Source organism: Papio anubis, chromosome 7 (assembly GCF_008728515.1).
Source record: "Papio anubis isolate 15944 chromosome 7, Panubis1.0, whole genome shotgun sequence".
Taxonomy (NCBI): Eukaryota; Metazoa; Chordata; class Mammalia; order Primates; family Cercopithecidae; genus Papio; species Papio anubis.
In genome coordinates, this window is record NC_044982.1 from 123,590,243 (window position 1) to 123,605,960 (window position 15,718).

General features: G+C 37.8%; 1 protein-coding gene across 10 annotated transcripts in view; it reads left to right on the forward strand.

Annotated features, from left to right (window-relative positions):
- DENND4A (DENN domain containing 4A) overlaps window positions 1-15,718 on the forward strand; it is a 131,840-nt gene that overhangs the window by 96,520 nt on the left and 19,602 nt on the right. For all 10 annotated transcript variants that reach the window (XM_009210426.3, XM_009210433.3, XM_009210430.3 and 7 more), the window contains one exon: window positions 2,141-3,237. In XM_009210426.3, coding sequence (XP_009208690.2) covers window positions 2,141-3,237 — 1,097 coding nt within the window. The remainder of the gene's footprint in view (window positions 1-2,140; window positions 3,238-15,718) is intronic.

Below are 15,718 nucleotides of genomic sequence, written 5' to 3' on the forward strand. Positions count from 1 at the left end.
TTTTTAAACTTAAATTTCAAATATGAGTAGAAAATAAATGAGGGTAGAGATCAGAAAGGAGGAATTGAGAGGGTGCATTCCAAGCAGAAGGAAGCATGTATAAAAAGGCTGTTTAGTAGAAAGGAATCCCACAGCATGTTCAAAGATCTGAGAAAAGGCTAGTATATCAGCTAGGCATACTTTCAGCTTTAAGTCTCAGAATATGTGATTAACAGTGCTTAAAGAAGTTGCAGTTTATTTTTCTTAAATAGGAAATTCAGAGGTAACCACTTGCTCTAAATGTTGGCTTAGGGGTTTTGCCATCAGTTCTTTTGACCTAACCATAATTATAGTATAGCCACTGGTAACTCCACACATCACCTATCCGATCAAGGCAAAAAGAATGGGAAGAGAAACACCAGCCGTATCTATTTCTTTTGTCAGGAAAGAAGTTTTTCCAAAAACCCTCAAAAACTATACCTTAATATCACTGGCTGGAATTATGTTATAGAGCCACCTAGCCCAAGGAAGTTAAATAGTTTGCAGTCTTTGTGTTAGAGGCATGCAGCATCCAGCCTAGCATGTGTAATTTAGCATGTGTGTAAACTTAGGATCAGGCAAACTTTTTTGTAAAAAGCCGAATAGTAAATATTTCAGGCCTTGCAGGGCACATAGAATCTCTGTTACCTAGTCTTCTGGGTGCATGATTTTTACAACCCTTTGCAAATGTAGAAACCATTTGAGACTGTACAAAAACAGGCCTCAGGCTAGATTTGGCTCATGGGTATAGTTTGCAAACCTCTGGTAAAGTCTGATAACCAACTTGGTCTTCAGGTCGTAGCATATCACTGACTTTGCAAAGGAACCCTTGCAAATGCAATTCCAGAGTATTATCTTTGGTTACAAGATTCCTCCAGGTCTTTAGTAATATTTAACCTGTGAAGCAGAAAATTTCCCAGAATATCAGAAGAAAGTGTGTTCTTGATTTCCTATGTCCTCAATCATAAGCTGATGAAAAAAACAATAAACTTTGCCTCTCTGATATGTCATTTTTCTTGTTAATGGTATATGCTTATTAAGTAATATTAGATGTAGGCTTTTATGACCTCTAGTATCCACTCTTTTCTCTTGCCCTGCCATTTGCATACATCACATGACAAGAAAAGGCACATTTTCAATACCTGCCTGACTATAGAGAGCTAATTCTGTGGATAAAGCACATAAGAAGAATAGTCGATGATACTATACCTAGACTAATGCTTTAGAGGACTCCCACATATAGTAAGAACAATTAAAGCGATCAGAGATCTAGATTTCTGCTTAAAATTTAGTATTTTCATCTAAGTAATTTGGTAGAAAGCAGTGAACAGTATTTCTAAATGTGAAGTGGCCATTAACATTTGACTGGTATAAATGTGCAAGCAATATGTTAAGCAAGGGTAAAATTATTTAGCCACATTAATTTAGCTAAAATTATTTAGGATTTGGAGTTTTGAAAAATAGCCTTTATGGATAAAGTTAGCATCTATTTTGTTTTGTGTTTTGGATGTTTTTTCTTTTTTCATTTTAATAAGCAGAAGATTCACAATTTTGGCTGGGCATGGTGGCTCACGCCTATAATCCTAGCACTTTGGGAAGCCAAAACAGAAGTATTTGTTGAGCCCAAGAGTTCCAGACCAACTTGGGCAACATAGTGAGACCCTGTGTCTACCAAATTAAAAAAAAAAAGGAAGACTCAGAATCTCAAGGTCATCTAGTACAGCCACAATTGTAAAACCATTGTAATTTATTTAGTGGAATTAGTAAGTATAAATCTTAATTGATGACATCTTTAAAAAGCGATCCATCCTAATGTCTAGGAGCATGCCCTTTATAATTGGACAAATCTGAATTTGAATCTCAGTTCTGTCTCTTAAGGACTGGGTTACTCTGAGCTAGGTAATTAATCTCTCTGAGTGTTCCTTTTTTCTCAACCCATAAGGATGTTGGAATGTTTACAGTAGGAAATACAAGTAAAGTGTCTAGTATAGTATCTGTCAAATAGCAGACACTCAGTGAGTACTTGCTATTATCGTTTTCATCACTAGAATTTTAAATATTTAAAATGACTTCTATTTGCTATTATATTTTCATGGCTAAAAGCACTTTACTTGTTTTTCAGAAAGCACACCTGAGCTGCTCTTAATATCATCTCTTGAGGATACAAACGGAACAAGAAACATTCAAAGTAGATGCTTCAGGAAAAGACATAAAAGTGACAATGAAACTAATTTGCAGCAGCAAGTGGTCTGGGGAAATAGAAACCGTAATCTTAGTGGAGGGGTACTGATGGGATTTATGCTCAATAGAATTAACCAGGAAGCCACCCCTGGAGATATAGTTGAAAAATTGGGAGCTGATGCAAAAATTCTTTCAAATGTTATCTCAAAAAGCACAAGACCAAATACTCTTGATATTGGGAAGCCACCTTTAAGATCAAAAAGAGACAGTCTAGAAAAGGAATCTAGTGATGATGATACACCTTTTGATGGTTCTAACTATTTGGGAGATAAAGTGGAATCTCCGGTTATTTTTGACTTAGAAGACTTAGACAGTGAAACAGATGGATCAAAAGCAGGATGTGTTGCTACGCAAAATCCCAAGAGTATTCAACGTATGAACAGCAGCTTTTCAGTAAAACCTTTTGAAAAAACTGACGTTGCAACAGGATTCGATCCCCTCTCTCTTTTGGTTGCTGAGACTGAACAGCAGCAAAAAGAAGAAGAGGAGGAGGATGAAGATGATAGCAAAAGCATTTCAACACCATCTGCTAGGCGTGATTTAGCTGAAGAAATTGTGATGTATATGAATAATATGAGCAGCCCTTTGACAAGTCGTACACCAAGCATTGATTTACAACGAGCATGTGATGATAAATTAAATAAGAAAAGTCCACCATTGGTCAAGGCATGCAGAAGATCTAGTCTGCCTCCTAATTCTCCTAAGCCAGTGAGACTTACCAAATCTAAAAGTTACACAAAAAGTGAGGAGAAGCCAAGGGAGAGACTTTGGTCTTCTCCAGCCTTCTCACCTACTTGCCCATTTAGGGAAGAATCTCAGGATACATTAACCCACTCATCACCTTCATTTAACTTAGATACACTACTAGTACCTAAACTAGATGTTCTAAGAAACAGTATGTTCACTGCTGGAAAAGGAGTTGCAGAGAAAGCAAGCAAATGGTATTCAAGATTCACCATGTACACCACATCATCTAAGGTAAGTTTGGTTAGTATTTGCTACTTTTACTGTCGCACATACACACCCATCACCACCAAAAGCCTCTTACTTGTTTTAACTATTCTTCCTAAACATAGCTTTCTAAAAAGGACTCATGGGGTGTGTAAGTTTTGTTAAGTATCAGAATTGGAACTGAAATAATAACTTCAAAGAAAAGAAAATTTACTAAGGTTATATTTGTAATTCAGTTTTGAAAGACAGTGATTTGTAGCTGGAGTAAGAATTAGTGTTACATGAAAGTACTTACTGAATTTCAATATTTCCTTCAAGATGCAGATTGTTTTTCCAGATAGTGTGTCCAATATTCCCTCAAAAATTACCAGTCAGGTATGTGGTTTGCCCTTCTGGTTAGGATGGAGTAACTTACAGTAGACTTACATACCTTCCCCTAAGAGCAAAAAGCTAGATGAAATAGAGAAAGTATCTGTTTAAAGTCATCAGAGAACTGCTGAAGTAACTAGAAAGCAGAGAGGCAGGATTCTAGAGAGGTGAGCTGAAGTTCTAGAGCTACTTTCTCCCTGAGGGGATTTGCTAATTATGGGCATGAAGCACTAGGTTGTAAATCTAGGCTTTCCCTTATCAGAACTTTTGGGACCTTGTGGGTTAGAGAGACAAAATTGAAGACTTTAAGGGCCTCAAATACACCGAAGATTTTCTTCCTTCAAGACATTTTCCACATACTTGATACGGCATGAGAAGGGTAAGTAGAACGTCTGTGAGAAATCAAGTTCTCAGCAGTTTCATGGTCCTAGAATCATAATAGCTAGAGTTCAGGAGCTGCCAGAGGGAGGAGGGCCTCAACTGGAATACTTACAGAGGTATGCCTTAGGAACATTGACAAACCAGAGGTAGACTAAGCCTGACCGAAATTGCAACCTAGACTTGACTCGGGCCATTTGTGATTTGGTTAAAATAATAGCTTTTACTCTTATCAACAGAGAAAAGATTGTGCCTTTTCTGGAGGAATAAAACATCATCTAGAATCCTTACAGTTTTTAATGTACAATGTCTGTCACTCAATTAAAAATAGCTGTGCCAGGAGACAGGAACATAGCTGAAAAATGAAGAAAGCAGATAATGGAAAGAGACCCTCAAGTGATCCAGATGTTTGAATTAACAAGGGACTTTGAAATAATTATAATATGTTCAAGAATATAAAGGAAATTGTATAAAAAAATAACTGTAAAGATGGAAGATTTCACTAGATAATCGGAATGTATTTAAAATAATCAAGCATAAATTTTAGAACTGAAAACGAAATAAAAAGCAAAAATCTTGAGCCAGAGAAAAAGATGCATTGTCTGCAAAGGAGCAGTGATCTTCTGAAGAGAAACTGTGATGTCAGAAGACACTGGAAAGATGTCTTTAAAGTGCTGAAAGAAAATAACTGTCAACCTATTTTTCTATACTCAACAAAAATATTCTTTAGGAATTGGGGTGAAAATACTGGTTCCACTGTGGTAACATAAGGCCACCACAGCCCATCCTTCCCACTGATTATAACTTAAAAACCAGACAAAATATAAAAAACAACTAAGGATTCTGAAAAATAAATAAAAGCAGGGAGTTTCTGGGGAGAGACCAACACAGAAATGAGTTTATCATTTTCTTTCCTCATGCATCTTTGCCCCAAGGGCAGTCACATCATGGCATGGCACCTCTGGCAGATAAAACTTCAAGAGAAACCCCATATTTCCTGGACAGAGAAGCCTGAGAAAGAGGCCTCTTTGTGCAGAAAGTTTGAGGGGAATCCCATACAGGTTTCACCCTACCCCTTGACCTGCACAGTCATGGGACAGATGCAAACTGGAATAGAAAAGGCTTAAGTAACTGAACCAAAAGTTCACAGCCTACAAAAAGTAAAACACGAATTACAGTCTGAATATATAACTCAGTTGTTTGCCTGCTGAGACAAGAGCATCAACAATCTCTGAAGTATTATAACAGTACCCAGGCTACATAACATAATATTCAGTGTCCAAGATAAAATCCAAAATTACTTGGTATAAAGGACCAGGAAAATGTGACCAATTCTCAAGGAAAAGACAACTCCAAGATGACTCAGATGTTGGAACTATCAGGGAAAAACTTTAAAGCAGCTCCCATAACTGGTTCCTTTAGGTAAAGGAAAACACATTTGAAATAAAATAAATTCTAGCAAGAAATATAATTTATTAAAACAAATTTTATAACTGCAATATATAATATCCAATATAAACTGATTGAATGGGTTAAATAACAGAATGGAGATGACAATGAAAAGTCAGTGACCTTGAAGATAGAGTAATAGAAATTAATCAGAAGAAGAGAGAAAAGATTTTTATAAAAATAAACATAGACTCAGGGACTTGTGTGACAATATGAAAAGGAACAAATGAAATATGGATAACTGGAGTTCCAGAAGAATTGAAGAGAGAGATTTTGTTAGAAAAGATATTTGAAGATTTGAAAACATAATGGCTGAAACCTCCAAAATTGGTGAAAGATACAGATTTATAGATACAAGAGACTCAGCAAATTAGACAGAGTAAACTCAAAACTACACCTGCACACATCAAAAGTAAACTGCCAAAAAGCAGATATTCACCTGCTAACAAGAAAATGGCTGCTAAAGAAATTTAAACTACACTGAAAGCTGTTAACAAAAAATTATACATTACCTACAGAGCCATAAAGATTTGAATGTACCCATGCACTTTTCATCATAATCCTTGGAGGGAAGAATTTAGTGGAACTGTACCTTTAACACATTGAAAGAAAGACCTGTCAACTCAGAATTCTATATCCAGTAAAAATATTCTTCAGGGATGAAGGTGAAATAAAGACATTTTCAGATAAAAGAATTCATGAGCAATGGGATTGCTCTATGAGATATGCTGAACGAAGTTATTTAAACTGAAGAAAAATGATACCAAAGAGAAACCTGGATCTTCAGGAATAAAAATCAAAATAAATGGTAAATAGCTGGTTATTAGAAAAGATTACTTTTTTCCCTCCAAAACTTAAAGAAAAACCTATAATTGTCCAAAACAAAAATAGTAACATTATCTCATGGAATTTTCAATATGTGTAGATGTTTGACAGTAGTAAACTTCAGTAATAAAGGAACTTACCCCACAGACCTTCATTATAGTTATTAAATATGAAATGATATAAAACTAACTCCAAGTAGACTTTAAATGATTAGATATGTATATTGTAATCCCTGGAGCACTGAGTTAAAAAAATAGAGGTGTAGCCAAAAAGCCAATAAAAATATTCAAATAGTCTTACAGAGAACAGGAAATCTTAAAGAGGTCAAGAAAGGGGGAACAGAGAAATAGACTAGAGGTAACCATATCAGTAATTAAATGATAACAATCTAAACACCTCAATTAAAAGGCAGACGTTAGGCTAGTCATGGTGGCTCATGTTGGTAATCCCAGCTCTCCGGAAGGCCAAGCCAGGAGAATTGCTTAAGGTCAGGAATTTGAGACCAGCCTGAGCAGCGTAGCAAGACCCTGTCTGTACTATATATATATATATATATATATAAATAAATATATATATATAAAAATATAAATATAAATATATATATATATATATTTTTTTTTTTTTAACTAACTGGCCATGGTGGCACATACCTGTAGTCCTAGCTACTCAGGAGGCTGAGGCAGGAGGGTTGCTTGAACCCAGAAGTTCAAGGCTGTAGTGAGCTATGATTGTGCCACTGCACTCCAACCTGGGCAACAGACTGATTTCAAAATGATGAGGAGTTGGATGTTATAGTGTGTACCTGTAGTTCCAGCTACTCAGGAGGTTGAGGTGGAAGGTCTGGATTGCTTGAGTCTAGGAGTTCTAGGCCAACCAGGGCAGCATAGCAAGACTCTGTCTCTCAAAAATATTGATTATAAGAAACAGTTCATCAGGAAGACACAATAATTATCCATGTATATTCACTAAATCACAGAGCCTCAAAACAATGACACAATAATTGGTAGAATTAAGGGGAGTTCTAAATCTTAGTAGGACATTTAAAAACTCTCAATTGATAGAAGAGCTAACCAAAATTGGTCAAGACAAATCTCAACAACACAATCAGCTACCTTTATATAATTGACATTTATAGAATATACACTCAACAACTACAGAACACACATTCTTTTCAAGTGTTTACAGTACAGTCATCAAGATAAACTATGTTTGGCTTTTAAAAAACCTCAGTCAATTGAAAAGGATCCAAATCAAAGTACATTGTAGAGTTACAGAACATTACCGAGGGATTTTAAAGGAGATTTAAATAAATGGAAAGACATTCCTTGTTCATGGAATTGAAGACTCGGTATTGTTAAACTGCAACCCTCCCTACATTGGCGTCTAAATATGTATCAAAATTGCCCCTATCAAGATTCAGCAGGATTTTGTAGAATTTGACAAGTTGATCCTAAAATTAATATAGAAAATAGAAGGACCCAGAATAGCCAAAACAATTTGGAAAAAGAAAAAGTTGGGGGACTCACAATTCCCTGTTTCAAAATTTACTACAAAGCTACAGTTACCAAGACAGTGTGCTGCTAGGATAAACAGAGATGAATAGATGAGAGAATAAAATTTAGACTCCAGAAATAAACTCTCATGTTTATGGTCATTTAAATTTCAATAAAGATGCCAAGGCAATTCAATGGGGAAATGATAGTTTTTGTCAAAAAATGGTGCTGAGATAATTGGATATCTGCATGCAAATACAGTCAGCCTTCTGTATCTGCAAGTTCTGCCTCCATGGATTAAACCAACCACAGATTGAAAATATTAAAAATAAATACAAATAATATAGTATAATTATTTACATAGCGTTTACATTGTATTAGGTATTATAAGTAATCTAGAGATGATTTAACGTTTACAGGAGGATGTGCATAAGTTATATGCAAATACCAACCCCCTGTGGATACTGAGGGATGACTGTAGGTGAATGTAGACACTCAACTTATATTCAGCCATTAACACAAAATGGATAAGATGTCTAAATGTAGGAGCTAGCACACTATAAAAATTGTGGGCCAGCGGTGGCTCACGCTTGTAATCCCAGCACTTTGGGAGGCCGAGGCGGGCGAATCACGAGGTCAGGAAATCGAGACCATCCTGGCTAACACAGTGAAACCGCATCTCTACTAAAAATACAAAAAATTAGCCAGGCGTGGTGGCGGGCACCTGTAGTCCCAGCTATTTGGGAGAGTGAGGCAGGAGAATGGCGTGAACCCGGGAGGCAGAGATTGCAGTGAGCCGAGATTGCACCATTGCACTCCAGCCTCATGACAGAGTGAGACTCTGCCTCCCAAAAAAAAAAAAAAAAAAAAAAAAAAAAAAAATTGTGGGCCAGGCATGTGGTGGCCTGCCTGTAATCTCAGAACTTTGGGAGGCTTGAGGCTGGCAGATCGGGCCTGAGGCCGTGAGCCGGGAGACCAGCGTGGCAACATGGTGAAACCCCTGTTTCTACTAAAAATACAAAAAATTAGCCAAGCATGGTGGTACGTTCCTATAATCCCAGCTACTCAGGAGGCTGAGGTAGGACAATCGCTTGAACCCAGGAGGTGGAGGTTGTGGTAAGGTGGGATCGCACCATTGCATGCCAGCTTGGGCAACAAGAGCAAAACTCTGTCTCAAAAAAAAAAAAGAAAATACAGGAACAAAATCTTTTAAGACCTTGAATTAAGCCAAGAATTCTTAGGTATGATACCAGAAACAGTCTATAAAAGGAAAAATTGATAGGTTAGGCATTACCAAAATTCAAGACTTGTGCTCCAAAAATGAAAATGTAAGAAAATGAAAAGTCACAGACTGGGGAAAAGATACGCAAATTCTGTATTTAGTAAATGACTTGAATCCATAATACACAAACAACTCTCACAGCTCAATAATAAGATAAACAACCCAAGTAAAAAGTAGTTCTAAATAGATATTTCACCAAAGAAGAGATACGAATGGCTGAAAATCACATGAAACATGCTCAACATAATTAGTTATTAGGCGTTAATTGTATTCGAAGCCACAGTGAAATCCCATTTCACACTCACTAGAAGAATGGCTGTAATCCAAAAGATGACAAGTGGAGGGGATGTGAAGAATGGGAACCCTCATACTTCTTTGGTGGGAATGTTAAATGGTACAGCCCCTTTGGAAAACAATCTGGCAGCTTCTTTAAAAGCTAAGCATTAATTTAACATATGACCCAGCAGTTTCACTCTAAATAATCTACCCAAGAGAAATGAAAACGTAGCCTACACACAGATTTTATGTGAATATTCATAACATTGCTCATAAAAGCCAAAAAATGGAAACAACCCAAATTTCCATCAACTGGAAAATAGGTAAAATGTGTTATACAGTGGAATATAATTGAGCAATACAAAAGAATGAAATACTGGCCGGGCGCGGTGGCTCACGCCTGTACTTCCAGCACTTTGGGAGGCCGAAGGGCGATCACAAAGCCGGAGATCAAGACCAGTGAAACCCCGCCTCTCTACTAAAAATACAAAAATTAGCCGGGCGCTGGGTGGTGGGCGCCAGGTCCCAGCTACTCAGGAGGCTGAGGCAGGAGAATGGCGTGAACCCGAGGCGTGAGCTGCAGTGAGCCAGATCACGCCACTGCACTCCAGCCTGCTACAGCTACAGACTCCGGCTCAAAAAAAAAAAAAAAAAAAAAGAATGAAATACTGATAATATGCCTTAAAAAATTGATGAACTAGCCAGGCCCGGTGGCTCACGCCTGTAATCCCAGCACTTTGGGAGACCGAGGCGGGCAGATCATGAGGTCGGGAGATCAAGACTGCCCCTGCCTCTACTAAACATGCAATTAGCCGGGCGTGGGTGGCAGGCACCTGTAGTCCCAGCTACTCGGGAGGCTGAGGCAGGAGAATGGCGCAGGGGGAGGCAGAGCTTGCAGTGAGCTGAGATCGCCGCTGCACTCCAGCCTGGGCTGGCCAGAGCCGGTGGACTCCATCTCAAAAAGAAAAAAAAAAAATTGATGAACCTCAAATTCATCAAATTTGAGGTGATGAATTAAGCCAGATTTTAAAAGACCAAATATTGTATGAATCCATTGATATGAAATGTCCAGAAGAGGCAAATCTTGCCTGGTGTTAGGAAGGCAATGGAGATAAACTGTAAATGGGTATGAGATATCTTACTGGGGTGGTAAAAATTTTCTAAAATTAGAAACGTTCTAAAACTTGGTAAATTTACTACAAAGATTATTGAATTGTAGACTTAATATGAGTGAATGTTATGACATGAAAATTAAGCCCCAATAAGGTTTCTTTTTAAATCAAGCATATTTTCTGACCACAATAGAATTCATTACAAATCACTAAGAATAAGTAAGAGATCAAGAAAAACCTGAACACACTTCCAAATAGTTGGAATCAAAGATAAAATCATAAAGGAAATTAGAATAATGTTTGAGTGGAATGAACAAAAATATATCAAAATTTGTCAGATACAACTAAGAGGTGCTTAGAGTTTAACTTACAGCTTTAAATGCTGTAGTTAGAAGTGATTTAAAATTAATGATTTATGGTTCTACCTTAAGAAACTAGAAAAAAAGAACAAAGTAAGCTCAAAGTAAGTAGGAAGAAGGAAGTAATAAAGATGGAGCAGAAATCAGTAAAACTGAAAAGATGGAAAGAGTAAGAATATCAATAAAACCAAAAGCTGATTCTTTAAAAACAACAACAAAATTGACACACTGCTGGCTAGACTGATCTAGAAAAAGAGAACACAATCGCTAATGTCAGAAAGATCCCACCTAAAGATGAAAATAAATAATATTTTTTAAAGCCTAGCATAGGCATGTCTCATTTATTGTGCTTGCTTTACTGCACTACACAGATGTCATGCTTTTTACAAATTGAAGGTTCGTGGCAACCCTGTGTTGAGCAAGTCGATTGGTATCATTTTCCAATAGCATGTGCTTACTTCATGTCTCTGTGTCACATTTCGATAATTCTTGCAATATTTCAAACTTTTTCATTATTATATCTGTTATGGTGACTTGTGATCATGATCCTTGATGTTGTTATTGTAATAGTTTTGAGACACCATGAACTGTTCCCGTATAAGATGGTAAACTTAATCGATAAATGTTGTGTGATTTCTGACTGTCCACCAAATGGCCATTCTCCTGACTCTCTCCCTCTCCTCAGGCCTTCCTATTCCTTGAGACACAACAATATTGAAATTAAGCCAATTAATAACCCTACAGTGGCCTCTAAGTGTTCACATGAAAGGAAGAGTCACACATTTTTCACTGTAAATCAAAAGTTAGAAATGATGAAGCTTAGTGAGGAAGACATGTCAAAAGCCAAGTAAGGCCGAAAGTGAGGTCTTCTGCACCAAACAGCCAAGTTGTGAATGCACAGGGAAAGTTCTTGAAGGAAATTAAAAGTGACATGAGTGATAAGACAGCAAAACAGTGTTATTGCCCAAAAGGAGAAAGTTTGAGTGGTCTGGATAGATCAAATCAGCCACAATATTCCCTTAAGATAAAGCCTAATCCAGAGCAAGGCCCTAACTCTTCAATTCTATGAAGGCTGAGGAAGCTGCAGAAGAAAAGTTTGAAGCCAGCAGAGGTTGGCTCATGAGGTTTAAAGAAAGAAGCTGTCTCTGTAACATAAAAGTGCAGGATGAAGCAAGGGCTAATATAGAAGATGTAGCTAATTATCCACAAGATCTATGTAAGGTCACTGATGAAGGTGGCTACACTAAACAACAGATTTCCAGTGCAGATGAAACAGCCCTGTATTGGAAGAAGATGTCCATCTAGAACTTTGATGGCGAGAGAGGAAAAGTCAGTGCCTGGCTTCCAGGCTTCAAAGGACAGGCTGACTCTCTTGTTAGGGAGTAGTGTAGCTGGCGATGTTAAATTAAGGCAATGCTCATCTACCATTCTGAAAATCCTAGAATTTTCTAAAGGTACTCTGCCTGTGCTCTGTAAATGGAACAGAAAACCTGGATGACAGCACATCTGTTTACAGCATGGTTTACTGAATGTTTTAAACCCATTGTTGAGACCTACAGCTCAGAAAAAAAAATATTTATTTCAAAATATTACTGCTCATTGACAATGCATCTAGTCACGCAAGAGCTCCAATAGAAAAGCAGTCACCAGGTGCAGTGGCTCATGCCTGTAATTCCAGCGCTTTGGAAGGCTGAGACAGGCGGATCCCTTGAGCTCAGAAATTTGAGACCAGCCTGGGCAACATGGCAAAACCCTGTCTCTACAAAAAATTAGCCAGTGTGGTGGCACACGCCTGTGGTCCCAGCTACTCAGGAAGCGGAGGTGGGAGAATCGCTTGAATCTGGGAGGCGGAGGTTGCACTGGGCCGAGATCGCTGTCTGTACTCCAGCCTGACTGACAGAACTGAACCCCCATCTTCAAAAAAAACCAAAATGTCAAGGAGTCAAGTTGAATGATGAAAAAAGAAATGTCAAGGAGATTATTGTTTTCATGCTAGTATTCATTCTGCAGCCCATGGATCAAGGAGTCAATTTTACTTTTAACTTAGTATTTGAGAAATACATTTCATAAAGTTATAGCCACAATAAGGTAGTGATTCCTGTGATGGATCTGAGCAAAATAAATTGAAAACCTTCTGGAAAGGATTCTCTTCTAGATGCCATTAATGGCATTCATAATTCATAGGAGGAGATCAAAATAGCAACATTACTGGAGTTTGGAAGAAATAGATTGCAATTCTCAAGGATGATTTTGAGGGGTTCAAGACTTCAGTGGAGGAATTATGCAGATATGGTGAAAATAGCAAAACCCTAGAATTAGAAGTGGAGCCTTGAAGATGTGACTTAATTGCTGCAATCACATAATAAAACTTGAAGGGATGAGGGTTGCTTCTTATGAATGAGCAAAGAAAGTTGTCAAACAGTATCACATGCTACAGAGAAATCTTTCTTGAAGAGTCAATGCAGCAAACTTCATTATTGTCCTCTTTTTTACCATAGCCACTCAACCTTCAGCAGCCACCACCCTATTCAGTCACCAGCCATTAACATCCAGGCAAAACCCTCAACCAGCAAAAAGATTACCACTTGCTGAAGGTTCACATGATTGTTAGCAATTTTTAGTAACAAGGTATTTTTAAGTTTATGGCATTTTTTAGACATAATGTTGTTGTATAGTAGGCTTCAGTGTAGTGTGAACAACTTTTATATGCACTGGGAAATAAGTTTGTGGTTTGCTTTACTGTGACATTTGCTTTGTTGAGTTGGTCTGGAACTGAACCTGGCATACCTCCAAGGTATGTCTGTACAGTGCCTTCATTGAAGACACTAAATAAATGGGTATTGTTGCTATACTCAATGAAATTCAGTCTCATTAATTTTTCTGCATATAAAGAATTTAATGTCTCTCAATGTAAAATTCTTTTTTATAATTTCAAACATGCATAATCTGTATTTTAATTAGAAAAATTCAACTATTTGACTTATTTTTTATACTAAGTAATTCTTTTATGCATAAACAGCAACGAGACCTCTGGTTCAGGATGTTAAAATACACATCTGTATTCCCTCCTCCTCAAAATCCCATTAAAGTGACAGAAAAATAGATATAATAAATCCATCAAAGCAGTGAAAGAAGAAAAGTATGCCATCAGGAGATGAGAAATTTTCATACCTTAAAATGAGAAAGCAAATGAAACTGGATTGATAGAAATGCCTGAATACAGAAAGTATAGCCTCCAAAGTAGTAATAAGAGAGATCAGCTACCAAGATGAGAAGTGTTCTTGTGAATGAAGCCCAGGTGAGCAGGCAGAAGTATAAAATTACACAGCCAGGTAATTAAATTAAAAGACTACTTAAGGAATAGTTTGGCTAGGCATTGTTTTTCCTCTTACAGGAGTAGTTGTGAAAATGAAATACTCCAGTTCACAAAGGCATGAAATCTTTAAGTACTAAGAGTGAAGGAGAGATACCAAGGACAGGTATTGAGATAGGAAAGAAAGTAGGGTTAAAAGTAATTCCAAAATTTCATTATTAGCCCAGATTTTTTTTTTAAGGAAGCCCCACTCTACTTAAAATATACTGAAGTATCCACCAACCAAAGTAAAACCTTCCTTTGTTTGGTTGCCCTGTACATTCTCTTCCAATTCCCCATCCAAGCACTCTAAAGGGTGACCTGCTTGCAGACATGCGCACATTGAGCTCTGTCATTCAAGAGAGTCTGAGTTCAAGACCAGCCTCGGTAATATGGCAAAACCCCACCTCTAGAAAATAAAAAATTAGCCAGGTGTGGTGGTGCATGTCTGTGGTCCCAGCTACTTGGGAGGCTGAGGTGGGAAGATTGCTTGAGCTCTGGAGGTGGAGGTTGCAGTGAGCCGTGATTGTGCCGCTGTCCTCCAGCCTGAATGACAGAGCAAAACCCTACCTCAAAAGAAAAAAAAAGTTTAATGATATAAAATTAAAAGATGAAATAGAAGAAAGCTTAGTTAACTTGATAAGAGTATCAAAAAACTATAGTAAACACCATCCCTAACAGTGAAATGTCATAAATATTTCTTTTAAAGTCAGAATCAGGCCAGGCATGGTGGCTCACACCTGTAATCCCAGCACTTTGGGAGGCCAAGGTGGGCGAATCACGAGGTCAGGAGATTGAGACCATTCTGGCTAATACGGTGAAACCCCATCTCTACTAAAAATACAAAAAGTTAGCTGGGTGTGGTGGCATGCGCCTGTAGTCCCAGCTATCCAGGAGGCTGAGGCAGGAGAATCACTTGAACCTGGGAGGTGGAGGACAGAAGTTGCATTCAGCTGAGATGACGCCACTGCACTCCAGCCTGGGTGACAGAGCTAGACTCTGTCTCAAAATAATAATAATAAAATAATAAAGTCAGGATCAAGGGAAGGAAGCATGCTAAACACCTGTGCCAGCCACCCAACAGCATTCTGGATTCTAACAGTACCAGAAGGCAAGGAAAAGAAGTGAGAGATAAAGGCCGGGCATGGTGGCTCATGCTTGTAATCCCAGCACTTTGGGAGGCCGAGGCAGGCATATCACTTGAGTCTAGGAGTTCAAGACCAGCCTGAGCAACATGGTGAAATGCTGTCTCTGCTAAAAAAAAAAAAAAACAAAAAATTAGCCAGGCATGGTGGTGTGCACCTGTAGTCCCAGCTACTTGGAAGGCTGAGGTGGGAGGGTCACCTAAGCCTGAGAAGTCCAGCCTGGGTGACATAGTGAAACTGTCTGAAAACAAAAAATGATAGATAAAAATGTTGTAAAATAATTTAATAAAACTTGATATTCTCATAAATGAGGTTATCTACTACCACTGAAAAAACTGTTTGAACTGGTAAGGTGACTAGAAACAACATAAACATTTGTAAAACAACTTTCCTGGATATGACAGTGGCCAGTTAGAAAAGTAATGGAAAAATATGAGCTAATTCACTAGAACACAAACATGAAATGTC